The sequence below is a fragment of the Motacilla alba genome, chromosome 20, assembly GCF_015832195.1.
Source record: "Motacilla alba alba isolate MOTALB_02 chromosome 20, Motacilla_alba_V1.0_pri, whole genome shotgun sequence".
NCBI lineage: Eukaryota > Metazoa > Chordata > Aves > Passeriformes > Motacillidae > Motacilla > Motacilla alba.
The window spans coordinates 7,107,387-7,133,751 of NC_052035.1; the positions used below are offsets into that span (position 1 = coordinate 7,107,387).

The 26,365-nt window shown below is 44.1% G+C and overlaps 2 protein-coding genes and 1 long non-coding RNA gene across 4 annotated transcripts; 2 read left to right on the plus strand and 1 right to left on the minus strand.

The window, feature by feature from the left end:
• The first annotated feature begins 1,102 nt into the window (after window positions 1–1,102).
• Window positions 1,103–13,585, plus strand: LOC119710111 (protein-glutamine gamma-glutamyltransferase 6-like). Its single transcript, XM_038158732.1, has 12 exons — window positions 1,103–1,609; window positions 1,951–2,190; window positions 2,691–2,809; window positions 3,982–4,110; window positions 5,306–5,483; window positions 6,341–6,476; window positions 6,860–6,963; window positions 7,738–7,980; window positions 8,531–8,857; window positions 9,844–10,001; window positions 11,656–11,789; window positions 12,089–13,585. Exons 1-12 carry the CDS (start codon window positions 1,402–1,404, stop codon window positions 12,240–12,242), a joined length of 2,130 nt encoding a protein of 709 aa, XP_038014660.1. The 5' UTR covers window positions 1,103–1,401; the 3' UTR covers window positions 12,243–13,585.
• A 74-nt stretch (window positions 13,586–13,659) lies between these two features.
• Window positions 13,660–16,716, minus strand: LOC119710112. The gene is made up of 3 exons (XR_005259504.1): window positions 16,579–16,716; window positions 14,591–14,695; window positions 13,660–14,176 (listed from the first exon to the last, which is right to left on the minus strand). It is a non-coding gene; the product is annotated as an uncharacterized LOC119710112 (long non-coding RNA).
• Window positions 16,717–16,815: 99 nt separating this feature from the next.
• On the plus strand, window positions 16,816–26,285 carry EPB42 (erythrocyte membrane protein band 4.2). Of its 2 annotated transcripts, XM_038158726.1 has the most exons (13): window positions 16,816–16,948; window positions 18,419–18,604; window positions 19,292–19,522; window positions 20,103–20,221; window positions 20,881–21,003; window positions 21,393–21,567; window positions 21,850–21,988; window positions 22,366–22,469; window positions 22,769–23,011; window positions 23,852–24,169; window positions 24,615–24,775; window positions 25,010–25,143; window positions 26,030–26,285. In XM_038158726.1, the coding sequence occupies exons 1-13, from the start codon at window positions 16,939–16,941 to the stop codon at window positions 26,178–26,180; spliced, it is 2,094 nt and encodes a 697-aa protein (XP_038014654.1). In that variant the 5' UTR covers window positions 16,816–16,938; the 3' UTR covers window positions 26,181–26,285. The 2 variants fall into 2 exon arrangements, with proteins under 2 accessions (XP_038014654.1, XP_038014655.1); XM_038158727.1 differs by lacking the exon at window positions 19,292–19,522.
• Window positions 26,286–26,365: the final 80 nt, after the last annotated feature.

A 26,365-nucleotide genomic window follows, 5' to 3' on the forward strand; every position in this document is an offset into this window, starting at 1 on the left:
ATACACATGGATAAAGTGCAGCAAGGCAAACTGACTCCTTTTCAAACCCTGACTCCAAGTGCCCTTCAGAAACACCTTCTAAGTCACCCTTAAATTAGAGGACTTGATATTAGGAATGATGCTTTCCATAGGTCCCATTCAATTAAACATGTTTAAGGCAGGAAAATGAAGTGATGATGCAAGCAACATGCTTTCCAGGCATTTCACACCATGTGACTCAAACATCAGACTCCTGCCAATGGAATTTTTGTCTCCAGGTGACAGATCTGAAGCAAGACCCTTAACTGAAAACACTCACACATGCTTATGCACACAGACTACAGGAAAGTCACTCGCTCCAGGCCTGGAGTATGCCTCAGAAATGCATATTTCTTCCAAAAAGCAGGAAAATGAGTATAATTGCACCTTTATCAAGCCTTCACAGAATATAACTCCGTGCTGCAAACACAGCAGAAAACTGAAATCTCACCCTATTATTACAGTAGAACCATATAGATTCTCAGACATGAGCCCCTTTCTTGGTTCAGTGAAATGATGGAAATGTTGCTCACAGCAGCATTATTCTACACAGGATTAACAAGCTCTACTCAGAGCAGGAGGTTTTCTTCACCTGAAACTCCTCTGGAATATCATACTGGGAAAGGGCACTTTCCAAACACCTTTTTCATAGGGAAATCTGCATTTTTCTGCTTTGTTTTTGTTTGTTGTTGTGGGAATTTTTTAACTGATCAAGGAAAGAGAAAGCTTGAAGCTTTTGTAATCTGAGCTTCAGTGCCCCATTTTCAACATTGGGCAACCTATCATGATACAATAGAGCAACCCATAGCACTGCCTCGAGACATGCCACTCCTCTGCTTGTAATCTTTTTCCAACAGAGTGTGAAATAACACCCAGCTTCAAGCTACAAGACTGTAAATTAAATTTAGATACAAGATACGTGAGAAGATAACAAGCAAGTTCCACACTGAAGATACCAACCTCCTAGCCATCATCTGCCAGGCAGTGTTTCCAGAACCAGCCTTGCATTTCCTGATGAGAATTTTAATACTTCTTTCTGTAAATCTGTAAAACATGATGGGAAATAGATATCACCACAGAAAAAGGGCAGGAATATGAGGAATAGAACAGTCTCTTCAGACTTTACCAAAAGATTTTGATTTTTTTGCTTAAATCAAAGATGAATTCTCTGAATTTTGAATTTTTGAATTTTTTTTTCTCTTTCTGAAGAACCGTACAGGAAAGGGTTCATCTTTTAGCTGTTTGTTTAACTCCCTAGCCTTTTTCAATTTTTAATAACAATGGATTTTTCTTTGTTCCTATAGCACATAATGCCAGCTATCTATAAATATAATAAAATTAGTACATTAGACGCAATGAAAAGGTGTGCAAGTCTGAAGGAAAATGGTTTTAATTAACATGTCTCGTGTCTTTCTAGCCCTAAAAATAGGAAAAGTCAACTGGCACTCCAAACGAAATAAAGCTGCACACCACACCTCTGATTACAGCAGCACAGAACTCATCTTGAGGAGAGGGCAGCCCTTCAACATCTCTCTGAACCTCAAAACAACAGCACAATCTTGGGACAACTTCACCTTTATTGCAAGCACAGGTAATCTCCCCATGGCAGTCGTCTCATACCCAGGTTATTCCAGCTCCAAAATACTTGTGCCTTACAGGTGTTCATGGCCCATTCTTGAAACATTAAGGTTTGCCCTGTTCCACTCAGGATTCCTTGCCCTTTTAGGCTCATGATTTCCCATTTTAAAGTTTGACCTACACCTTAAGGCAGTTAATAATTAAAAGGAAGGCAGGAGCCATCCTCATTTCAAAACCAAGGCTGTATCTCTGCTCCTAAGGACATCCCTGCAACACTGCGTGTTATCTTCATAACATAATTCACCCCTACTTCCCACAAACCACCCTCCCCAGCTCATCCATTCCCTCTGGCAGGACCATCTCCAGCAGAATCCCTGCAGACCAAGGCCATATTTAGCCTTTCTGAGGAGGGTTCCAGTGGCTGGAGTGCAACCCAAGAGCCCAGTGAGCCTCGCTGCCTGAGCTTCACCATCCTCAGCCCGGCCGACGCCGTCATCGGACGATACAAACTCCAGCTCGAGGTCCTTGCTGGGAACAAGGTCTCCTCCAAAGTCCTGGGCCAGTTTGTGCTACTCTTCAATCCCTGGTGTCCAGGTATGCTCTGAACCTCCAAATAACTCATTGTCTCAGCCAGGAAACCTGGGTGTCACAGTAAAGTCTGTACCTGACAGTCACAGCTACAGAAAGTTGGTTTTTTGCTTAACACCAAGGATCAAGTTTTTGTCCCTTCTTCAGTGCTGCAAGCATCAAAGACCCAGACTCTTGCTTGTAGGATAAGAAATCAAAGGGAGTAAATATTCCAAATATTCATTCCAGATTTTTTTCCTCGGATATTTCCTGTGCATTCATTTGTAAAACAGGTAACAAGTACCAGTAAGATACATACTGTGCTTACTGAAGGGACAGGAACACAGCCAGTTCCCCTGAATTTTATGCTTATTTTACTCTTTAAATGGTTACAGAGGAGTAGCAGAGAGTCCTAAGCCTGAATGCATGGGCAGTCTCACCTGATCCCTAGAACTGCCCTCTATTTGAGATTTTCAGTTACAGCAAAGCAATTTCCTTCCAGCCATCATGTCTCATTCTGCTTGTAGATGATGATGTCTACATGGCTAATGAAAAGGAGCGGCAGGAGTATGTCCTGAATGACAGTGGAATCATATTCCAGGGAGTGGAGAAAGATATTCAAGAAGAAGCTTGGAACTATGGACAGGTAAACAGCACCACCTCTTCCAGAGCTTTCAAAATAAGGGTAGTGGGTAAATAGGCTCTTGAGGAGAAAAAAAATCATTCTCTCATAGTATAAGAGTTCAATATTCCTCACTTCAGATCTTCTTGCAAATATGTATCTCATTTACATAACATTACAGACAGCAGCATCAGGATCATTTCCCCTGTGCAGCATGTGCTCATACAGAAATAAAAGAAACAAAGCATAATTTCAGATTGGAACTGGTTACACAAACTGGTAAAACTGTACTTGGTTTTTTTGACCCTTGTAGAGAGCAAAGAAAGCCTCTGGGTATTGCAAAGCCAGTGCATGTAAATATTTATGCAATGTGCTCAGTAAGGGGGCAGAAGACCCTAAAAGAATACCCCAAATGTACACGACTGAAACAAATCATGTTGGAATTTTTTTAAATCAGTTTGGCCCTCCAAGTGTAACCACTGCAAACACAGTCAGAACTACAGCCCATCTCCAGCCAAGCAGCCATCCTGCAGCTGCCCAGGCCAGCCAGGACCATCCCTGGCCACTTCCTGCCCTCCAGCTGCACCAGCACTTGCAGACAGCATTTCTATTGATCCTCCTGAGCCCATGGCTGTTTTTACTCTGATAAATGAAACAAGACCAGAGCTCCTTTCTGTCTCAGAGGTCAAGGGCCATCCTTGCCTGGCCACATCCATCCAGCCAAGCACTGGGGCATTCTCTGGGCCCAAGCAGTGTCTTGGTGACCTTCATCCACAATAACTATTTTTGTGGGTTTCTTTCAGATCAGATCACCTGATAGGAGGTGGAGGCAGCCCATGAGAGTAAAGCTTTCATAACAGACAGGTGCCTGAAGGGACACAGCAGGATGTGGGAGGGTGTGACCCCTGCTGAGCCCAACCCACAGTGGTCTTGTCTGTGCCACCAGGCCACGTAATGTCCTTGTGAATGCCAGTGGCCACAGCCCCACACTGTGCTCAGACATCTTTAAAATACTATGGAGAGTTGGCAGCTTAATGGTTATGTTTTCTTCTTGGCCCAATTTTCTTTAACAGTACAGAAAACTCCTCCATTCCCAACATCTTCCTCCCATGCTCGGAGAAGGAAACTAGGTGGGGACTTTATCCTTGGGTTTTCTTATGAAAACAGCCTTAATATATTGCTTGTTTTGATCCCAGTTTGAAGAGGACATCCTGGATATCTCTCTGGCTGTTCTGGACCGGAGCCTGAAGCACCAGGAGGACCCAGCTGTGGATGTGTCCAAGCGGAACAGCCCTGTCTACGTGAGCAGGGTTATCAGTGCCACGGTAAAGTCATCCAGCACTTACAGCTGGAATTGCACCTACCAACAAAACCCCAACCCGCACTCACCATTCAGCATGAATTCCTCAATGTTTTATAGGTGCAGCCAAGCAAAAAATAGCGACAAAATAGGTAAAATGGAGATTTATTCTTCTGCCCAAAAGTTTGCTCGTGTCTGAAGGAATGTTTCCAAGAACTTTTGAGGAACATCGAGCCTCACATGTATTTTCCTGACAGATTTTCAGTCTATTAGATCTTTTCACTAATTTGGAAAGCCTTTGTCTATTCTGAAATCACTTGCTAAGTTTTCAAACACCAAGTGAAGCACAAAATATTTTGGAAAACCAGTGCTGGTTCTGCTGCATTTAATGCCTGAATTTAGCATTCTTTACTTAAGGGATATTTGTTCAGTGAGGTTTTTACCATTTCTTGCAACAAATAGTCACAACTCCTTCTCACAAATACATAAATGCACAGCTAGGCAGCTGAAAAGTTTTCTATTTTATAAATAATATATGCCTCACCACAGCTCTCAGCAGATTCCTCCTTTATAACTGATATTTTTCAGCCTTTTGGACAGCACTCACTGTAGGCATTCTCAACTTCAACATAAAGTAAATAACTCAGATGTACAAAATTACTATAACTACAAATAATTAAGGAAAAAATATTAAAAATAACTCGCTGCATCCTTTACCACCACACTTGATACTTAAACAGGGCTCTACAATGGATGTGTACAAATATATGCAACCACATCTAACAAGTTTAGGCAAGCTGTAAGTACTATCTGCATGTTTGCAACAAATGCACATTCAGAGAAAAGATGGATTTCCCAAGGCTTCCATAAATCACTTGAGAATATGAAGCAGCATGAATGCACAGTCTAGCAGAGTGATGACATACAAGGAGGTGGGATCAGTGGATGAAACAGAGAAAACATAAGCAGGTGTCAGTCAGTACATTTGGGACCACTTGTACTGAAAACAAGGCAGTTTTGAATCACCAGATTCTACAATCTGCTCTGGGTTTGGTCCAGTGGTGGCCTTTGAGCAGACAAAATTCTATCTAATATCTAAATATTCTGTCCCACCACCCACTCAACGAGGACAGTGCTACCCCCACAGGGTCACTTCTAACTATTTCCCTCTCTCTTTTCCTGTAAATACTTTAATTCTCTCACGAGAAGGACTCTTTCAGGTGAACAGCAACGACGAGAAGGGAGTGGTGGAAGGGAAGTGGAGTGGGAAGTTCCGCTCAGGAACCAACCCCCTGCGCTGGAGCGGGAGCGTGACCATCCTGCGCCGGTGGCACCGGGCCCGCTACAGACCCGTCCGCTACGGCCAGTGCTGGGTCTTTGCAGGAGTCACCTGCACAGGTACCCTGGGACACGTGGAAATGACACCACAGAGGCAGCTCACTGCGAGTTCTGCGGGCTGAACTTTGTGACAATTCTGTTCAGGCTCTTTCAGCTTGGGCAGGGAGAGTGAGGAACCTCTGCTCTCCATGCGTGGAGGGTTAATCCTTCGGTGTACAGCTTGTAATAATGCATGCCAGCTTTGTGAGTAAACACAAAGCTTTGTGAGTGTACTCACAAAACTTTACTCGCTAAACTTTGGGAGTAAACAAAAACCAAAGGGGTTTTCCAGGCTGGGCTGGTGAAAAGAGCAAGGTTTCCTGCTTCAAAGCTAGGATTCAAAGAAAACCAGTACTCTTTTAAGTCCATCTTCTACATACTGCCAGTTTTCTACTGCTGTATCTTACCTGCTGGTGGCAAGAGCAAGTCACAGTTCCGAGGACCTGTAAAGGGAGCTGCAAGTCAGGAAAATCATTTCATCCTAGCAGTGTCCAGTCAGAGCAGCTCTGAGACACAAAAACCTCTCTGGGGAAAATACAAAGGAAAATTGAGAGTTGTATCTCTGTGAGTGGAAAAAGAAACAAGGAACAAACAGAGGGAAAATGGGAGAGAGAACAGGATAACGAATCAAAGATTAAAATAAATGGGTGAACCAAACTCTTATTAAAAAGGACATGACAGCTAAGAATGTCATGTCAGTGGAAGTGTCTTTTAAGCAATTTTGCACAATGATTCTGACTTGCATCATAGCTGGAGGGAAATTTCTGAGGACTTGTTTCAACACTGAAAACATACACTAAACTGTGTGCCTGAGAAAAAAACTTTCTAAATGTCTGCAAAATAGGTTTACAGAGCTTTTATGGCATTCTATATTGCAGTGCTGAGATGCTTGGGAATACCAACTCGTGTTATTACAAACTTCAACTCTGCCCATGACAAGAACCTAAATCTGAGTATTGATAAGTACATTGATGTGTCTGGAAACAACCTGCACTTGAGTGAAGACAGTGTGTGGTAAATATACATATTTCTTTAATATTTCTTCCATTATATTCCCCACTAATTAAAATATCTAGAATCATGCTCCTGAAAAACCACCCCGACCTCATGCTCCCAGTGATGTAAAACTCCATTCCAGACCTTTGGCTTTTTGTTCAGGAATGTCCAGTATTGAATTATGACTCTGAAATGAAGTATTTTCCTTTTAATATTTCTTTTTCATAACATCCCAACCTTTCTCAGAGGTATAACACTAAAAGCTGGCAAAAAAGGGGAAGGAGGTACTCATGTAAGGAGTACAGCAGCTGCTCTGTCCACAGTGGAGTTTTCATTCACTCAATTAGGATTATTTCTTGCATTGTACAAATCTGATATTCTGCATTCTACCTCCTTTGCAGGAATTTCCATGTCTGGAATGAAAGCTGGTTCATCAGAAGAGACCTCGGCTCTTTTTATGATGGATGGCAGGTTCTGGATGCAACACCCCAGGAAAAAAGCAAAGGTAATACTGTTGTAAATATTAAAACCTGTAGATTAGTGTTACTCCTAAAGATTGCCAGGAGTAAAAAATTGAAATTTGAAATTACCAAAAATTTCAGGACAATTCTCTTCTATATAATCCCTGTAGATGGAGCATTAATTTGGGTGCACAAGAAAAGCAATACCCACACCAATCTCAGTTTTTCTGTCAGCCTCTGGATTGCTGACCAGCACAACAATTCTTTCTTTTTAAATTTCAATTCTCTGCCTCCACAAAAGCGAGCACATCTTAAGTTCACTTATCTCACCCTTGCTTGTCTTAGCTCCTCACATCACACAGCCCCACTCCTCACTACCAGGTTTAACAGATTCACTTTCCTGGCTCTTCTCAATGCACTCCTAGCGCTGTTGACTCCCATCTCCTACGTCTGACTGTACTGCTGACTCCTCTCCTTTCACCTGACAGCTTTGCATGCAGCCTTTGGTGGGTGAGAACATTTCTCATGGCACACATCTCCAGAAGCTTTAGCTCTCCCTCGCAGCCTCCTCTGCAGCCCCACCTTTTGATACAGAGTGCACGAGGAATCTCTGGGCTTGCTGTTTCCACATCACACAGACATGAAAACAGGGTACTTGACCCAAATGTGTCTTTGGAGTGGCTGCCTCTCCCTCTTGCTGTCAGCATGAGGATTTATGTTGTTTTACTTCTCCCAAAGGTGTTTTTGGAGTGGCTGCCTCTCCCTCCTGCTGTCAGCATGAGGATTTATGTTGTTCAACTTCTCCCTCTCTAATACAGGCATCTATCAGTGTGGTCCTGCCTCCACCAGAGCCATTAAGGAAGGGGATGTGAACCTGGATTATGACAGCCCATTTGTGTTTGCAGCAGTGAATGCTGACTGTGTTACTTGGATTCGCTACAGCAAGAAAAGAAAAGAGAGAATTTATTCTGATACCAGGAAGATTGGAAAATTTATCAGCACCAAAGCAGTGGGCACCAACGCCCGCGTGGATGTCACTGCTAATTACAAATATCCAGAAGGTAAATTCTTTATTACAATAGTTTTGCCACTGATGATCAAATGTGAAAAGAATTAAGGCCTTTCCTGGACTGAGTACTGACTAAATTTATTTACTTCTAGAGCCAAGCAATTGTCAATTTTCAAAGTCTTAGGGCTCCTTACCTGCTGATATTGATTCAATTGAAACAATAGCCATTCTGGAGAGCTGTTTGGGGAGAATTTCTGCAAAAAGGTTTTTTCATCCTTCTCAGTTTCAGAGGAGATGGCAACTGCCCCACCTTATGTAGAACTGAGCTCTCCCAGAATTACCTTTCTACTGCCCACAGCTTCTAAGGGATGCCCATGAACTGGCACCTGGAGCTGATGGGCAGGTTTTACTTTCCAGCCTTCCTGGCCAGGTACATTCATTTGCTTTTGTGCCAAAATTCACATTAGGGTTAGACCTCACTTTCTCCTCTGGAGTGTCTTTGCCCTTCTCAGCTTCCCTAAATGTCTGAGACCAGCCATGGCTCTACTGCACCATACCCAGTACATGCACAAGCTCTCTGACCATGGTACCTTTCAATGCAGGATCCTTGAAGGAAAGGCAGGTGTACAGGAAAGCACTGAAGCTGCTTGGTGTGAAAAGACCTGGGAAAAGAAGCAAAATTCCAAGACACAGAAGTAGATTCTCAAGATCACAGCCTGAACAAACTCCCAGCATCTCAGGGAAGCTGCTCCTTGATGCATCTCCTGTGGTTGGCCAGGACATCCTCCTTACCTTGACACTCAAAAACTTGATCTCAGATTTTAAGACCATAAAAGTTAAACTGAAGGCTTCAGCCATTCTCTACACCAGAAAACCCAAGGCAGAGATTTTGCAGTTGCATAGGTCTGTTAAACTTGAAGCTGAAGAAGGTAATTTTGATTTTATTACAGCTTTTATTACTGGACAAGATAGAGTTCTGGGTTGTGGTCAAATCACATGAAAATAAAGAATGGCTCATGAAGTGTATGACCTGCAAACAGTTGTAGGTCAAGGCTATTCAGGGGAAAAGAAAGACACATATTTTCCCTGTCTTAAGCATTTGCTTTCAGGCACGGACAAAAAGGAGACTGAGCAGGGTGACCTTTTGTCTCACCCAGCACAACCACTGTTGGTGCTACATTATGACCTTTTTTGCTGAGAGAACAACTAAGAGACATAGACTGGAGAATAGTGAGATGCTGGCTCCCCCCAAGCAAAGCACAAAGACAGATTAAAGGGGGAAAAACAAGCCTACGACTTTCACAGCAGCACAACAGAAACCACCAACTGCAGGAAGAGCTGTGCCACCTGCAGAGAGTGGTCTCTGCCCTGCTTTTAGAGGGACAGTGATGAAAAATGAGAGGCAGCACAGATGGACAGAACTACCCTCTCAAGCTAACACATAACACGTTAGAACTCATTCCACAGTTCCAGCAGAATTCTTTTTCTCACTATACTGAGTTGCATTGCCTTCCTTGCTGGCACAGCAGCTCAGATTGTGCAAGGCAGAGGCTGAACAGCTGCATCTGCAAGGGCCTTTCAACCAACCCACCTTCTGACCTCTGCCCTCTTTGCAAGGAAGGAGCAATAAACCCCAGCTTCAGATAAATGAAAAAAACACCAGCAGGTATTGCCACATCCATCCATCCATCCTCAGATCTGTCCAGGTACCAAACTGTACCTGATCATTTAGTGCTTTATGTAAATGTAAGTGGAAGTCACCCATGAGCATCATTCCTGTCTGTTGGTGTCAACACTCACAAATGTGCAGCCCCAGGGTGATAAGAGAATTGTGCCTTAAAACACAGCTGTCTTACAGATAGCTGATACTCAGACAAAAGAAGAGAGGGAAATTTTGTTTCTGTTTCCATTACAGTGAAAGAGCTTTCTTTCAAGATCTCCTACTCCCAGTACAAAAACTCTCTTATGGATGACAGGAAGATCCTTGTGACTGCTGTGTGCCAGATCAAACGGGGAGCCTCACTTCTAGTTGAGAAGGATATTGTACTCCAGGATCCTCTTCTCACCATCAAGGTAAAAGCTAGTCCCCTCTGTGACCCTTGAGAGATGTGCAGAGAAGCAGCAACAGGAATTCCTACTCCATCTATTCCTCATGGGAAGGAGTATGGGAAATGAAATCATGCCCGAGGGTTATTGGATCTCATTGCTGTAGTAATAGGCCATATGATACAAATGAAATTAAATCCACTAAAAAAAGGAAAATCTTTCCATGGCATAGCTGTGCTGGGATATTCTTGCCAGTGCTCATTAATGTGGCACTGATAAAGTTCCCAGTGTTACAACAGTTACAAGGTAAGTTTATCTAAGGATGGACAGGCAGAACAGACAGACAAAGAACTCTCATCCATATTTAGATCTCCCCTTCTGTTAGAAAAGTCTGATCAATGTCTTCCAGTATATTTAGGAAGACTGATTTTTACCAAAGACACCTTCACTGACCAGCTGATAACACCTGGGGCTCTGAGTCTCTCTATTACCAATATTCAAAGGAAGTTCTTTAACTGTATCATGATAAATGTCACTTTTCACCTTCTGCAACACTTCCCAAATGATTAATTAGAACTGGAGGCTTTCTCTTTTTTTCACTTTTAACTGACTTTTGACAAATGTTGTACATTTAAAAAGCAGTTCTTAGCCTACAGGAAAGATCCTGCACTGTTTGCCCAGGGACAGTCCTGGCCTTGCCTGGCCCATCACATCCACATAAACGAGCTGAACTGGTTTTGGACAGCAGATTTAAATGCTGCATAACTCATGGGATCAAATGCTATCAGCTCATCTTGCTGTAAATAACACAGAGGGAATATGGTAATGTACAGAGTCCTTCAGGGCCTCCAGACAAGATTAGCTGTCCCAAACCACTCTGTCAGTAGCATACAAGAAAAGGAAGGTCACACACAGGAGTAAAAAGCGTGGTTTTTTTGCAGGTCTGGCAATTTCTGAATACCAAGTTCCAGTGAGACTTTGTAAAAAGTCTCTGTGCTGTGCCGTGCAAATCACAGAGCCAGTTTATGTAGGGCAGGTGCCTGGATTAACTTACTTCAATTCAGTGATTAGGTGTTAAGAAGCATTTATGTTTCTGTTGATTGAAACTTCCCTACAAACATGAAGACAGTAACAGAGAATTCAGTTGGGCTGATGGACCTCCCAATGATGTTACCCAATATTACGTTATTTACAAATATATACCAGATATACTGATTCTGCATTATCTCAGCCAAAATAAGGTAATGAATATGTTTATTTGCTAATTTGCATTATTTTCCCTGAGACACCACAATTCACCTCTGTCTCACACCTCCCATGCTCTCCACTCCCAAACCTTTCATTTAGCCTAGTTAAAGCTAATTTAAGGGGCCTCCAGTAGTTAACCATGTATGCCAATACTTGTATTCTCATTCTGTTCTCACTCTGATGAGTATCATGTTATACATGAAACCATGCACTGACCTAGTTTAAAAAGGGACTAAATGGTAGATTCTACAGCACTTTGCTGATTCTTAGCCACACTCATTCAAGGCTGAACTCTGTTGCCCAAAACTATGCACATGAACTAATTCCTGGCTCTTTCCTGCCCAGGTAAGGATAAGTGGTTTGCAACGGGAATGAAAGGAGAAAAGACATGAGACTGATGCTGTGGCTGAGCAGAATGGTTTTTTCTCTGTAGGTCCTTGGTCCAGCTGTGGTGCACAAGCCTGTCAGTGTGGAGGTCACATTTACCAACCCTCTGTCTGATGAGGTGACAGACTGTGTCCTGAGAGCTGAAGGCAGTGGCCTGCTCAAAGAGCAACTCCGCATCTGGTAGGGAAACGCTTCTGGCTGGTCACTTGTTCACTTTGCTGGGAAAGCTGGAGTACAAGTGGGGTTTTTAAAATGATTCTGTCAACCTCATGACTTTCATCTGCACCAGGACAAAATGCCACCATGTCAGTACTCTCCATACAGCAGATGGAGTTTTTGCACCGCTTGTGCCAAGATTTGAATGACAGAATGCTCAGGGAGTGGAGAGGTGGCATACAGTCTTAAATTTGGGTACTCAGGAGAATACATAGCAAGAATTTTTTAGCTGCTCTAACTTACAAATACATTCTCTCTTTTAGTGTGGAAAGAATGGCCCCCATGGAGACTTCAACAGTGGAATTTGAAATCATTCCCTACAGGAGTGGCACCAGGCAGCTTCAGGTGGACTTGGTTTGCACCCACTTTTCAGACATTAAGGGATTTGTGATGCTTCATGTGGCCCCTGCTCAGTGATATAACCTGTACTAGAGTTCAGTTTTGCCTGTTTATGAGGCTGGTGCAGTGTTCATGCATTCTTATGACTGGAAGCACAGAAATGCAGATTACTCAGCCAAAATAAAGTGATGTAATATGAACGGAAACTAATAAAAAGGTACCAGAGACTATACTGTAAAGACAGTGTCACCTTTCCCATTCTCTAGCCTGTTTTATGGAGCTTCACACATACAATTACTAGTGGGAATCATTACATAATTAAACTTGAAGGAGAGGATCAAGTGTGATGGTTTCCAGCATTAGAGCCTGTAGCAATAATAGCAGCTGGATTTCCAAGGAACATCATTTAAAATCACTGGTTTTATAAGCTTCATGGAATGCAATTTAATTATCACAGAATAATAAAATGGTTTGAGTTGGAAGCAGGCTTAGAGCTCATCTTGTTTCAGCTGCCTGCCATGGGCAGGGACACCTTCCACTATCCCAGGCTGCTCAGAGCCCCATCCAACCTGGTCTTGGACACCTCCAGGGATGGGGCAGCCACAGCTTCTCTGGGCAGCCTGTGCCAGGGCCTCACCATCCTCTCAGGGAAGAATTTCTTCCTAATATCCAATCTAAACCTCCCCTCCTCTAGCTTAAGGCCAGTCCCTTGTGTCCAATCTCCCTACACCCCTGTGAAAAGTCCCTCTCCAGCCTCCTTATAAGCCCCTTTTAGGCACTGGAAGGAGCTATAAGGTGTCCCTGAAACCTTCACTTCTCCAGGCTTATATCCACTAAATATGTTTTATTCAGTACTAGCCAAAGTAGTATCCAAGTAGCTGACATACTTAATTCTAGAATTAAATTTATCATTTAATCTTATAGCTAGAAGGAAAATACAGCAATAAGATATGGCAGTGCTACAACAGAACTCTCTTCTTAGGACTGGAAAAATGAGAAAGTAGAAAAGTAGAAAAAGAAGGACATCAGAAAAAAATACAAAAATTCACAATTAACAGTCACTCTTCCTCGTCCCACAAAGCTGCTTATAGCAGATCATCATTCATGAGGGAGGCATTGTGCCACCCATATCTAAATCCCTAATGTGCCCATTCACTCCTTGCAGAGTTAACAAGCCAGTATAGCAAAGATCTGAATACTCCTAAGAGACAATTTGACTTTTTCCTCCTGACAGTCAGTACTGTCCAGCAATGCAGGACCAGCTTCCCCCAGAATGCCCCATGCACACAAACTGACCCTGTGACACAGATTAAACTGAGGACTCATTTAAATATTTCTTTGATTTAAAGCCAACGAAATCTTCAAAACATGTGAAGTCCTATTTTATTACATCAATTACAATATTTTGCTACCCACACATATACTTACAGTGGATGTGGAAGCTTGGTAAAACTTGTCAGCCCAGAGAGACTGGAATGAAGGTTGAAAAGGACATACACACACACATACACACAGGAATTCAAATTTCTCCAGGCAAAGGAGAGGGGAATAGGTAGCTTTGCACCTATCAATTAAGTCTTGCAGGATCTTGGAGAGTCAGGGTATACAATACTCCACTAGCCTCAGAAAAGGCCTTGAGGTAGTGATGGTATTTCAGAAAATCTCATTAAATCTTACAAGAATGCAGACTGACATTACATTTAACACACAGTACAACTAAAACATTCAAATTCCTTCAGTATTCCATCTTAAACGCAATCCAGGCAATTATTTCAGACAGTGTTATTCACATGAGCTTGGAATGACCTCATCCTAATTAACTACCTGTAAAGGAAGGCTGCAGTTCAAAGGGAAGCAGCGCTGTAGAGCCTGTGCCAAGCTCCGGGCTTTGCAACACTCGCTGGGTTTTCACAGTGTCAGCATTTTCATCCGCCCTCAGCAGCCACACCCAGCTCAGTTTGGGTGTGAAAATGCAGATCTGGCCAGTGCCATGCAGGAGAAACACATTCTTCCTGCATGAGACGTCAGACAACTGTTCAATTATGCTAATGATTATTACAGAGAAAAACATGTAAGTGCCCGAGGAGGGATTTAAATTGCTTTTGTCAAACCTGCAATCTTTACACAGCCCTTGGTCAGAAGTCAGTGGGAGACAAATGGCTAATTGTCAGTATTTTTCTTTATAAATATGCAGTTTAAATAGGAGCATGCCCAAGAGGCTGACCCAGCCAGCCCTCATTCCAGTCTGACCACTCCAAAAAAAATCCAATGAGCACTCACTGATATGACACCTTCATAACCATGAATTGGTCTTGAAACACACTGAAATCAGCCTCCAGGGTAGTGAATGTTTCTCCCCATCATTCTGTTCTTCTAAGTTTCTAGATTCAAATTTTAAAAAAGCCAACAAAAACAAACCAACCAACCAGAAATAGCCAAAGTTGCTGGTTTCAAATCACGTTGTTCTGCCACCAGAGCCTCACTGCTTTACCTCTTGGTCTGCCCCTCTCCTGTACTGAATGTGGAGGGCACTGAAAAAGATAAAACCAAAGGCCCAGTGTGAGCATTTCTGGTTGCTCTAAAGCAACATGAAATTCCCCTCAAAATAAAAATTCCTATTTAATTCATGGGTATGCCACATCAAAGCTGGAAATGTAGACACAATAAAAGGCTGTATGTAATTGTTGATCACTATATTCAGAGTGATTAAAGATGCTCACTCAGGAAACAGTTTAAGCTTCTATTTTTAAAGGTAATAAAGTCATTATGGATTTATGTTTGGACCTGTAAAACAAGTATCCCTACACACTATAAGATAATAAAGTAATTCCAGGCATGATGGACACTTTCAAGGGATTGGAATTATGGATTACTTTTCCTCGAGATTTCTAGGAGCATGTCAGGGATGCAGTGGTAAGTTTAACAAAGGCAAGTGCTGGATTCTGCACCTGGGATGGGCAGCCCTGGATGTAAGGACAGCCTGGGGATGGGGGCTTATTCTCACCAGATGGAATGCCAGTACAAACACCTGGGTACTACATGCAGGAGTCTCTTTTGGGTGTTAAGCTTCTCCATGGGCTTTTTTAGCCCATTTTAGTGTCAAGAAAGACACAAAGACACGATAAGTAGGTCTCTTTTCAGAGTTGAAGTGCAGGAAATCCTACTTGCAGTTGCCAGTTTGACCAAGAGATGGTACTGTGTGTATACACAGTCGTTGCAAGGCAGTGATGATGGGATAAATACCTCCTCGTATCTAAACCACTCTGATTTAGAGGTTCAAAACTCATACATATACTGCAAAGATACATGTAAGAACATTGACCATGCAAAGAAAGTCAGTAGTTTGAGCACAATCACTTGGTTTAAAATTTGCTTAGACTGAAAGAGCACAAATCAGCCATCACATGCTGTATTTAGCTCATTATGTAAGAAAAAAGTTCAAGGCATATAAAAAAAATCACATCTAATTGACATTGAGCAATGTATGCTCAATAAATACAGAATTTTCTGGAAGATTTTCCCAATATTCTTCTTAGTGTTCCCAACTTCTGCAAATCTGGTGACCTCCAGGCTTTGTAACAAAAGTCAGAGCAGTCAAAGCTCACACGAGGCAGGAGCATGCCCTTGTCACAGAGAAGGGAACTGTATCCTGGGCTGCCTCAGAAAGAGAATTGCCAGCAGGTCAAAGGAGGTGACTCCTGCCTTTAGGCAGCACTGCTGAGGCCACACCTGCAGTGCTGTGCCCAGAGCTGGCTCATCACTACAAGAGGTGAGCAGCAGCTCTTGGTGACCCCGCTTGAGCAGGAGCTTGGACAAGATGACCTCTGAGGTCCCTTCCAACCTCAAGCACTCTGCAGTTATTCTGTGGAAGTGAATCTATTCAATTAAGGCTATGCTGTAAAAACCTAAAACTCAAGAGAGTTCGTTTCTGGTTTAAATGACGTATATAAGCAAACAATTCTAAAGTTTAATATAGAAATACTAAGAAAACCACCAAACTCACTGGACTATATTATGTAATCAACTTCTCAAATTATTTTTGAGTTTGTTGGAGATCATAGGTTTCTGCAAAACTATTGATGACTCACTCCAGAGTGAAAGCTGCTCATTTCTGATATCTTATTTCTTGTCATTTGACCAATTATTATCAATCCAGTGACATTCCTTTTATATTACAGCAACTTTAGGAATGTATTTAGTCCAAGTCTCCAGCACAACATTTTCAAATAATCTGCATTAAGCTACACAAATTCAGATTTTTCTTACAACATATTTTCTCATTTTTAAGTGGTTTCAATTTTCTGAATTAGGCCCAAGAGCAATGGATGCAGTGACTATATTTTTGAACTCCTTGAAGGGTTTAGGATCTAAGCAGCTTGGGGTCAATGCTGGAGAGCAGCTGTCCAACACTTACATTGGAAGTGCACTCTGTGAGTTGTTCAGAGCCACATCAAGATTTGCATTTCCTACTCTGGGGTCCTCAGTGCACAGATCCTTGAAGGAATTGTCACTGGCTGTCTCTAAATGCTTCACATCCAGCTGTGGAACTTCACTCAGCTGTAGCCTGTCTTCAGTGTGGTCTGAGAGATAAAAGAGTCCTCAACATCTGCACACCAGATAAGCTGGAAAGGTGGCAACACCACGTCCCACCCTGTACAAAGAAATCAAGCAAACAACTTTGCAGGAGGACAGTTTTTAAGGCAGCTGGAGGAAGGAGTCACTGCCCACCAGAGCAAGCAGAAGCTGAGTATTTTCATGGTACCCAGAACCAGCCATGGGCCAAGGTAAGCAAAAATCATTTTTGTTAGTTCCAAGCATTTGCCAGCTGTGTGTCAGGAAGAGACAACTGTTCTTGCTCCAAGACAGCGTTCCTGAGGCTCGTGGAAGAGCTGAGCTTGCAGGGCAGGAGCCAAGTGCTCTAAAGGCTTAGGGAGCTCAGTCTGCACAGCAGACTGCACAAAAAGGCTCAGCCATCAAAAGCTGGTATTGATGCCTGAGAGGAGTGAGAAGAAGCAAGAAGCAGCTAAGGCAGACAGGTGAGGGTGTGGAAGCAAAGGTAAGTGAATCTTCAGCACAGGGAATGAGGGGGTGGGAGGAATTGAGGAGACTGCACAACTGAAAGAGAGAGATGACCAAGTGTTTGAGCCTCTGGAGCAGAGAAACAAGGTTCCAGGCAACCCTGAAGAAAGTGACAGTAAGATCCATGAAAAGTCATATGATGGAGAGGGAGCCAGACTCCACATCACCCACTATTCTACAAGACAGACAGAACAGACATCTTCATCACAGAGAAGAAAACAGATGAGGTCAGAGCTGGCTCCATGAGGCCTGAACTGGTGCAGGCCTTTGAACTGGGACAGCCATGATGGGATTTGAAAGCCAGACCAGAATCTTTCACTGAAAACATCACATGGAAAAAAATTATATGGAGAAAAGAGAAACAAAGCACACAATCCAGTAAGAGTCCCTAACAAACACAGAAGGGACAACCACAATGGGAGAAGGTACCAGTGCAGAGGACAAGACAGGACAAGACATCAGGAGAGAGCAGAGCAGTGAAATCTGCAAAGACAGCAGTTGTGGCTTTAGCACAGGAGCAATCAATTTAGAGAGCAGAGAAATGCTCTGTGGATTTTAATATTTTTAGCTGCCACAGAGGGAGAAGCAAGGGTCAGCAAGGGGATGTAGGTGACAGCATGTGTCACATAAGGGGCAGCAGTTACAACCCACAGAGGCAAGGATCTTAGTGATGGGCTACAAGCCAAAGAGATAAATAAGGTCAGGATGATACCAATGCTGAGATAAGACAGGGAGTAACTGGGTGCTTGAAACTGTGACAATTTTTTTCTGTCTTCTGGTGCTGGACAGAAGCACATGTGATGTGTATAAAGCCTGTGTAGGAGGAGAAGGAGGAGGATCTTTCCTGTCTCCTGCATGGCATTGTCAACTGATGTGGTACAAAGTAGGAAAACTGGTGTTTGATCGAGCTGTGCATTTGGACCAGCAGTGAAGTTTGCACCAGTGCACTTATTGATGTCAGGTATAAGCAAAGGCAGCTCAACAGTTACTCAACACCAGAACAGCCAAGCTCAGAGGGAAAGTCCCTACCATTACTGGATAGAAAGTCTCAAAGGCTGGGGGAGAATGTCTGAGAAACACCCAATCAGCTGTTTGTGCGCCCCAGAATGTGGCTCAGGGCCCGACTGCAGCCAGCTCACAGCCCCAAACTCATTCTGTGTCTTCTCACACTACAGGTCTGAGCATCCAAAAATGTGATTTCATGATCTCAGAGAATAACAAAAGCCACCACACAGAAGAAATCAGCACTAAAAGGCTCATAGTGAGGCGGGGACAGCCATTCACCATCACTGTGAGCTTCTCAGCTCCAATACACAACTACCTGAAGCAGATGAAGAGGACCTTCCTCATCGTACAGACAGGTAATGCCATTACAAACCTACCAGAGCTCTGCTCCTCCACCCACCTGAAGAGCTGGGGACAAAAGCCATCTCCAGAGCTGGGCAGGGCTGCCAAATTTCGATGTGAGGCCAGTGAACTGTTTATGTAAGGCAAAGCAGAGTCTTCTGCTGCTGCAGCATCACAACCAGATCCCTTCCAGAAGAGACGCTGCACACAATAACCAAGACAGCTTCACTATGCCATGATTACAAAATGCTCACGGGATCTCTTCTGGCTTTGGGGGTTAGGAATGCTCAAACCTAACCCCAAACCTTCTGGCCTGTCACAGGTTTTTCTGTTGGAGTGTTTTCTAGTGAGACCTGTGAGGAGGGCAGCAGCTTTCAGCCCCAGCTTGTTTTACCACATTGTGAGCACTGGGCTGTGACTTCTGTTACAAGACACTGCATTCCACAGGAACAGCAGGGCTGCACCATTCTGGCCGTTCCTGGTTTCTACAAATCTATGGAAAGCACATCTCCCTTTCAAGCATGGAGGCCCAAGTGCGTTACTGACCTTAGCAATGCTCAGTGGGCGTGAAGCTGCTAAAGGGTCATGGCCCTCTCACAAGGAGAGCTATGGCTCCAGAGATAGACAAGGTCCCTGCAGTCTGCACAGGTGAGGAATAAACAATGCTTGGAATAAACACCACCAGGTTTCTTTCTCTGCAGGACCACATTCTTCCAAAGCAGATGAAATCCAGGCTGAATTTCCCATCTCCAGCCTGGGAGACCAGAAGCAGTGGAGTGCAGCAGTGGAGGAACAGGACCCAAACTTCTGGACCCTGTGTGTGAACACACCTGCCAATGCCCCCATTGGCCAGTACACTCTGCTTTTACGTGCCTCCAAATCCCCTCAGCTCCTGGGCAACTTCACCCTCCTCTTTAATCCCTGGTGCCGAGGTAGGTGATCAGAAACAGAAAGACAGGCTGGGATCAGTCACTTCACAAAAAAAACTTTGGAGCCTCCATGGAGGGAGGCTGGGGTTGACTCATCCAGTGCTCTTTCCACTCCTGCCCTGCTCCCCACAGCACCTCAGGAGAGAGGTAGGAGCTCATAAAGCATGAAGTTTCCTGCCTCAGCAGTTCTGCCTCTTCCCTGGAGTACTCCACTGCAAGAGCCCTGTCCTTCTGCTAAGGGAAAATGTTTAAGTTTTTCCTAGAACAGAGATTTTAGGATGAGTCAGGATTGTAATTGGTCTGGTTAAGGCCCCTGTATCTTTCTTAGTATTAGAACTTATCAGCCAGGAGAGTAGAAGAGCCAGCCAGTGCAACAGCCTGGGTCCAGAGGAACTTTTTGGACAAGGAAATGGAGATGACAATGAAATTCTTCTTTCCTGTCTGATTCACAATCTGTGGTATTTTTCAGGGCAGAATGCCAGGGACTGCCAAAGCACAGTGGAATCTGCTGCTGCATGAGGGATGCAAGTGCATCTGAGACCAGCAATGCTTTCTTCCTGATGCTTTTCTCCCTCTAATCTAGATGATGAGGTGTTCTTGGCTAATGAGGCACAACGGCAGGAGTACATCTTAAACCAAGATGGCATCATCTACCAGGGGACTGAAAATGCAATCCTAGCCCAACCCTGGGACTTCAGTCAGGTAAGCAAGGGGTCCAATATGTCTGTGCTCTCTTCCAACCACCAGCAGAGTAAAGGTGCATAAATCTGGTGTGAACAGGATGCTCTGATGGAAGAGCTCTATTCATCTCCATGTTCTCTGCACCCACTACCTCCTGTGCAGGAGAACAGAGACCTGTGTATGAAGTCCTATAACCCAGCACATGTAATTTTAATTTCCTTCTCAGGCTGTTCTCTATAAAGGAATGCATTATTCTGTATCTGAGCTTTGTGTGCCTTCCTTTTATCAACAGGCATAAAAGCATTTAACAGAGCTCAATAATACTGTCTCTGTAGAACAGGTAAAGTGAGGACAAGAAGATCTTTCTGTTTGTCTAAGGCCATCTGACATAGCCACTGATTATTTCACTTTTGTGCCAGCTGATCATACAAGTCTCTCTTTGATGCCAGAAAAGCATCAATTGCCCTCAATCAGGGGACACAGTATGATGCTGATACATTTCCCACCTTCAATAAAGTTGGAGGTCTGCCCTCAGCTCCTCCTGCAAACCTCTGCCTGGAGCCCTCCTTCACAGCCCACTTACCTGAAACTATCAGCAGAAAGGGAGAAACCATCTTGTAGGGACTCAAGAGAACAAAAGTTCATGGAGAATTTCCTGAAGTGATGTCTTCTTGTTTCAGTTTGAGGAGGATATGGTTGACATCTGCTTCATCCTGTTGGCTCTGGGGGAGCACTTCCAAAGAGAAAAGGATCCTGCCCAGCGCAAAAACCCTGTCCACGTCTGCCGAGCAGCTGCTGCCATGGTAAGGAGGGCACCTTAGAGGTAAGGAGGGCACAGAGCAGCCCTGACCCGAGCAAGGGGCACCTTCTCACCCCCAGCTCAGGCCAAACCACTGACCAAAGAGGAAGCCTGTTCCAAACAACACCTCCTGCCCATCTCCAGCCTGTCCTGATACTCCCTCAGCAGACAAGTAGTGCTGCAGGAGGTTCTTAGCAGTGAAAGGGCACTGACTGAATAAATTTCAGAGGAGACTGCTGCCCCTGTTCTGCTCAGCCATGACCCTCATGCTTTACACAAAAAAAGTCCTCTCGGTTTCATCTGCTTTGGGAGCAGCTTCCACAAACAGGATCAGGTGGACCTACCGAAGAGAGGCAATTCCTTAATACATCTTTCTCTCCTCCTTCTCTGCAGCTGAACTGCAATGAGTTTAGAAGCCTGGCAGAATATGAGCCTGGGCAACACAGTAATGGGACACCCCCTTCCAAGTGGCTGGGAAGCAGCCCCATCCTCCAGCAGTGGATTGCATCGAGATTCCAGCCCGTCCGCTACGGGAGGTGCTGGGTGTTTGCTGCAGTGCTGTGTTCAGGTACAGTGCTGCTGCAGCTTTCATCTGCAGGGGAGAGGCAGATCTTTAGTGTCATCAACACTCAGCATCACTGCCTTCGAGATAAGAGCATCAGTACATCCATTCACTGAATGCACATGTGAAATCTTATTTCCTGAGGGAGGAATGCCTCTTGCAAAGGCCAAACAGCAGACCTGGTGCCATTCCTAACAGGCCTAGCACCAGAAGAGGCTCTACATCTATCAGCAGAGACACCCTTAGGGCAGGGTGCACAACTGACTCACAGCTCTCTCTTCTGCACAGTTCTGAGGTGCCTGGGAATTCCTACCAGGGTGGTCACTGCCTTTACGTGGGCTCACAACACCAAGAGCAGCCTGAGCGTGGATGAGTATTATGATGAAGATGGGACACTGCTTACACAGGACAAGAGTGCTCGTGTCTGGTAAGAACACATGGCAAGGCCCAAGCAAGAATTTGAGACAATACTTGGATGTGGGAAATGAAATGCAGGGGAAAGGAAAGAGGCAAAACAGCTGCAAGGAGGTGACAGGAGACAGCTCAGCTGAGATCCTGTCTACAAGACTTGTTCTTGATAAACTGCTGCAACCCAAGCTCAAGAGTGCTCTATTTCTACAGCCCACAAAGGAAGAATGATAGCCCAGTCCAGCTGGAGAAACTCCACTTGTTTCTCCACACACCACTCTGCTCTTTTCAATCTGAACTCCTTCAAGGGAGCATTAACTGGGTGGTTTGGCAAAAGCTTTACTGTATCTCAGGGCTCAGTCCCTGGATATAAGCTCATGCTGTTGCCTCTTGCAGGACCTTCCACGTTTGGAATGAATGCTGGATGGCTCGTTCAGACTTGCTACCAGAGTACAGTGGGTGGCAGGCACTGGATGCCACCTGCCAGGAGAAAAGCAAGGGTAAGATATCAGAGATGGGCTTGAGCAAGAGCAGGGGGGAAGTGAAGCAGGGGCAAATAAAGCTGTTCAATATTCCTCCTTTCCCATTTTCCAGGGCAAGGATGCAAAAGGACAGGCATTCACTCACCCTGCTGACTTTAGGCACAAAACTATCATTTATCTGTTTGGTTTGTGCAGCTCATGTAGCTCTATCACTGCTTCCTACTGGCCTCCTAAACATCACCAGTATAGGTCTAAACTAGGGATGGGTTGAGTTGGGAAAGCATCTGATTCTTAACTGGACAACATTTTCTCTTCAGGTCTATCCTTCTGTGGGCCAGCCCCTGTTCATGCCATCAAGGAAGGGGACACACAAGTTGATTATGATGTCTGCTACTTCTTTGCTGCCATCAATGCCAAGTGTCATGTGTGGATACACAAAGCAGATGACACCCTCAAGCCAGCTTTTGGTGGCACAAAATACACTGGTAACAACATCAGCACCAAGGGTGTTGGCAGTGAGCGCTGTGAGGACATCACACAGAACTACAAATATCCTGAAGGTATGGGGCAGGCACGGGGCTGAGCACATTCCTGGTCAATGTTACAAGCCAGGAGTAAAAGACTAGAGCAGAGCCAAACCAGAGAACCAGGGTCATCCTCTTCTCACTACTTTTCTTTCTTCAGTGGCACTAGAACACCTCATTCTCCCTGTCTACAGAGCCAAAGCAGAAGTCATCACCCAAACTTCACCTTGCTTAATGGCATTATGGTCTGTGGAAGACCAGGTGTTTGTTCACCAAGAACTTTCATGTCTGGAATACCTTTTCTGATTTCTGTTATCTCTACACTCTGTACATCCACCTCCCATTGCCTCTGTAATATAAAGATGGATAGATATTTCAGACTCCAGCTTTCTGAAAAGGACTGTTGTGCTTTTAGATCCTGCCTAGATCTCTTCCTCAACAAGCAGCTCCCCTTTCAGAATCTGAGTGCTGTTTCCCTGGCTCAACCATAACACCCCATCTTAACCTGTGGCTTGTTGTCTCCATGGCTGCAGGAGACAACTGCAACTTCTCTACACATGAGAGCATGGAACTGTGCCTTAGCTACAGCAAAAAAGCAGCTGCCTCCTCCACTCTGAGAGATGCTAGCACCAAGGTGTTTTAAAAACTATGTCAACTATTCCCAAGTAGAATCTGTCATGCACATCCAATGAATATCCTGACAGCTGAAGCTGTCAAACTCATCTAACCAGAAGCACAAAAGGATATCTCTCTATGCTCTTAGAAACAGTTATCTACAGTACTACCAGGAGAAATCAGTGCCATTCTCCAGCTGCTTCTCACTAGTAAACAGGAAAGAGAATCAAAGTGTGTGCTTCCTTTTTTTTTGTGGGACAGGTTCTCTCCAGGAAAAAAAAGTACTTGACAAAGCCTACAGAAATATGAAGGAACTTGAGACAACCAGCAGCAGCAGCACACAGTTCATCTTCATTCCTACTGCTCTGGAAGAGCCAGTCAACCTTTTCATCCACTTCCAGTCAAGTAATTCTTTGCAACTGGGACAAGATATTACACTTTCCATTGAAGTGTTTAACCACAGTGATAGAGAAAAGGCTACTCATCTGGTAGTTGGGATCCAGGCTCTGCATTATAATGGTGTGCCCATTGCCCAGCTTTGGAAGGAAGAGTTTCATTTTAACCTCCACAGCAATTCAGGTAAGGACTCTCCTGGATGCATGGCTCCTCTAGTGCTCTCATTTCAGAAAAATTCTCCTAGCCCTAGGTTTATAAAAGGTTGGCTGAATAGTTGATTCTAGGTGATTTCCCAGAGAGATTGTGGAGTCTCCCTAATTGGAGATATTCCAGAACTGACCAGACACAATCCTGTGCCCTGGGATGACTCTGCTTGGGCAGGGAGGTTGGACCAGATAATCCACTATTGTCCATTCCAACCTCACCCATTCTGTGAAATAAAACACTTTGGCAACACCACCTTAGAGATTTTCATACTGCAAATCCACTTGAGGTCACTTAAGCATTTAAATGCTGCAGCTTCTAGTACCAAAATTGAGTACAATGTTGGGCACTGAACACTCCTAGGTGTCATGCAGGGAAAGACCAGACTGCACTCATCACCTGTTATTTCACCACTCTGTTCCAGTCAATAACTTGAAGGTCTCTGTGCCTTACACATGGTTTGGAAAAGAGCTGGGAGAGAACCACCTGCTCAGGCTGACTGCTGTGCTGAGAGACGAGGACTCCTCCTACATGTACCTGGCACAGGAAGAAATCAGCCTTTGTGATTCCCCTCTCACCATTGAGGTAAGATTGGGCTGTCATTCTGCCACTCCAGTAGGGAGAAAACTTTCATAGTCATAACCAGCCAAGCAATTCTGGGTTCAGGGGCTCTCTGAGAAACCAGAGCAGAAATTAAGCTGGACCTTGTTTCTTCTGGGAAATGGCACCTCAGGCACTGAAAAAATCACACATCTCCCTTTAATCATAGAAGAATATCTTTTCTTCTCTCAGTTTCAGCTCATTTGCTTCTTTCAACAGTTCCCAGAAAATATGGTCCAGTATGAGCCAAGCACAGCAAAGATCAGCCTCCAGAACCCCCTCATGGAAGCCCTGGAGCAGTGTGTGATAGCAGTCACTGGGCGAGGGCTCATTTACAGACAAAGGAATTACAGGTAAGTGCTGATCCAAGAACAGCAAATGGAAAAAGAGACACAATACAAGCCAGAGAAACCCTTGCACAGGAAAGGCTGTCCCCAAAAATAACCAGGCAACTACATGGCAAGAAGATGTCACTACAGCATGAAAGCACCAAGCATCCCATCCTTTATTTACAAATACAGATGATTTTCACACTGAAAAGGAGAAAAGCCAGCTAAGAGAACTTTCAGCAGATGTGTAATACCTAAGTTGAAGCCAATATGGCATCTGTGAAAGCTTCAACATCAAAGGCATAGACAGCAAAAGGAAAACCTCCTGCCAACAAAAAGGATAACCAGAGAAATGCCACAAGACTCAGTCAGAAACATATGAAATAAGACGAAGTTAGAGGTCGCTGAAATGAGCTATGAAATTTAGAAACTATTTATTGTTGAGAAATCAATTACTTTTTAGTGAGCAACTTGAACATCCTTAAGTGGAGTAAAACTGTTCTGTTTATGACATCTTTCCATCCATTCCCCACTGTAAACAATACAGACAGTGGTGTCTTCCCCTTCTCTACTGAAGAACCAGGCAAATGTGACTTAGCTAAGAGCCACCAAAAGGGCATGCTCCTCTTCACGTGACAAATACCCCGCATTTGTCTCAAGAAGCTGCATTAGGACAAAGTCCCCTTAGATATCTCCATGGAGGGTTTCAACTCTCCTGTCCTATCACCCTCCCAAACTACTGCTAGATGACAATTTGACTGTGGTAGTTCAAGTTGCCAGCTTTCTTTTATTTCTTTTTTTCCTTTCCTTTTTGGCACTGCATTCCTGTCTACCTAATGCATACCTCAGACACAGGAAACTAAAAACACAAAGAGGGGTGACTCCTATATAATGCCTTCTCTCCTTTCAGGTTGGGCTCTGTGCAAGCTAAAAGCACTCAAGAGCTGGAAATCCCATTCACCCCCACCCAAGCAGGGCCCAGAAGACTCACTGCATGTCTTACCTGCCTCCAGCTCCAGAACCTGAAGAGCTACAGAACTACCAACATTGCAGCTGCCTGAGGCCAGCTCAGAACAGATCCTTACAAAAGAGTGGTCATGATCTGTGCCCTGATCATGGGCAAGCACAGATGTTAACAGTTTAATAAAAGTTATGTTTAAACCATGTCACCATGTCTGATTTTGATTATTTGCACAAACTCAACTCTCTCCCATCTGCCACTATGTCTGCTGTGCAGTTTTAGAAG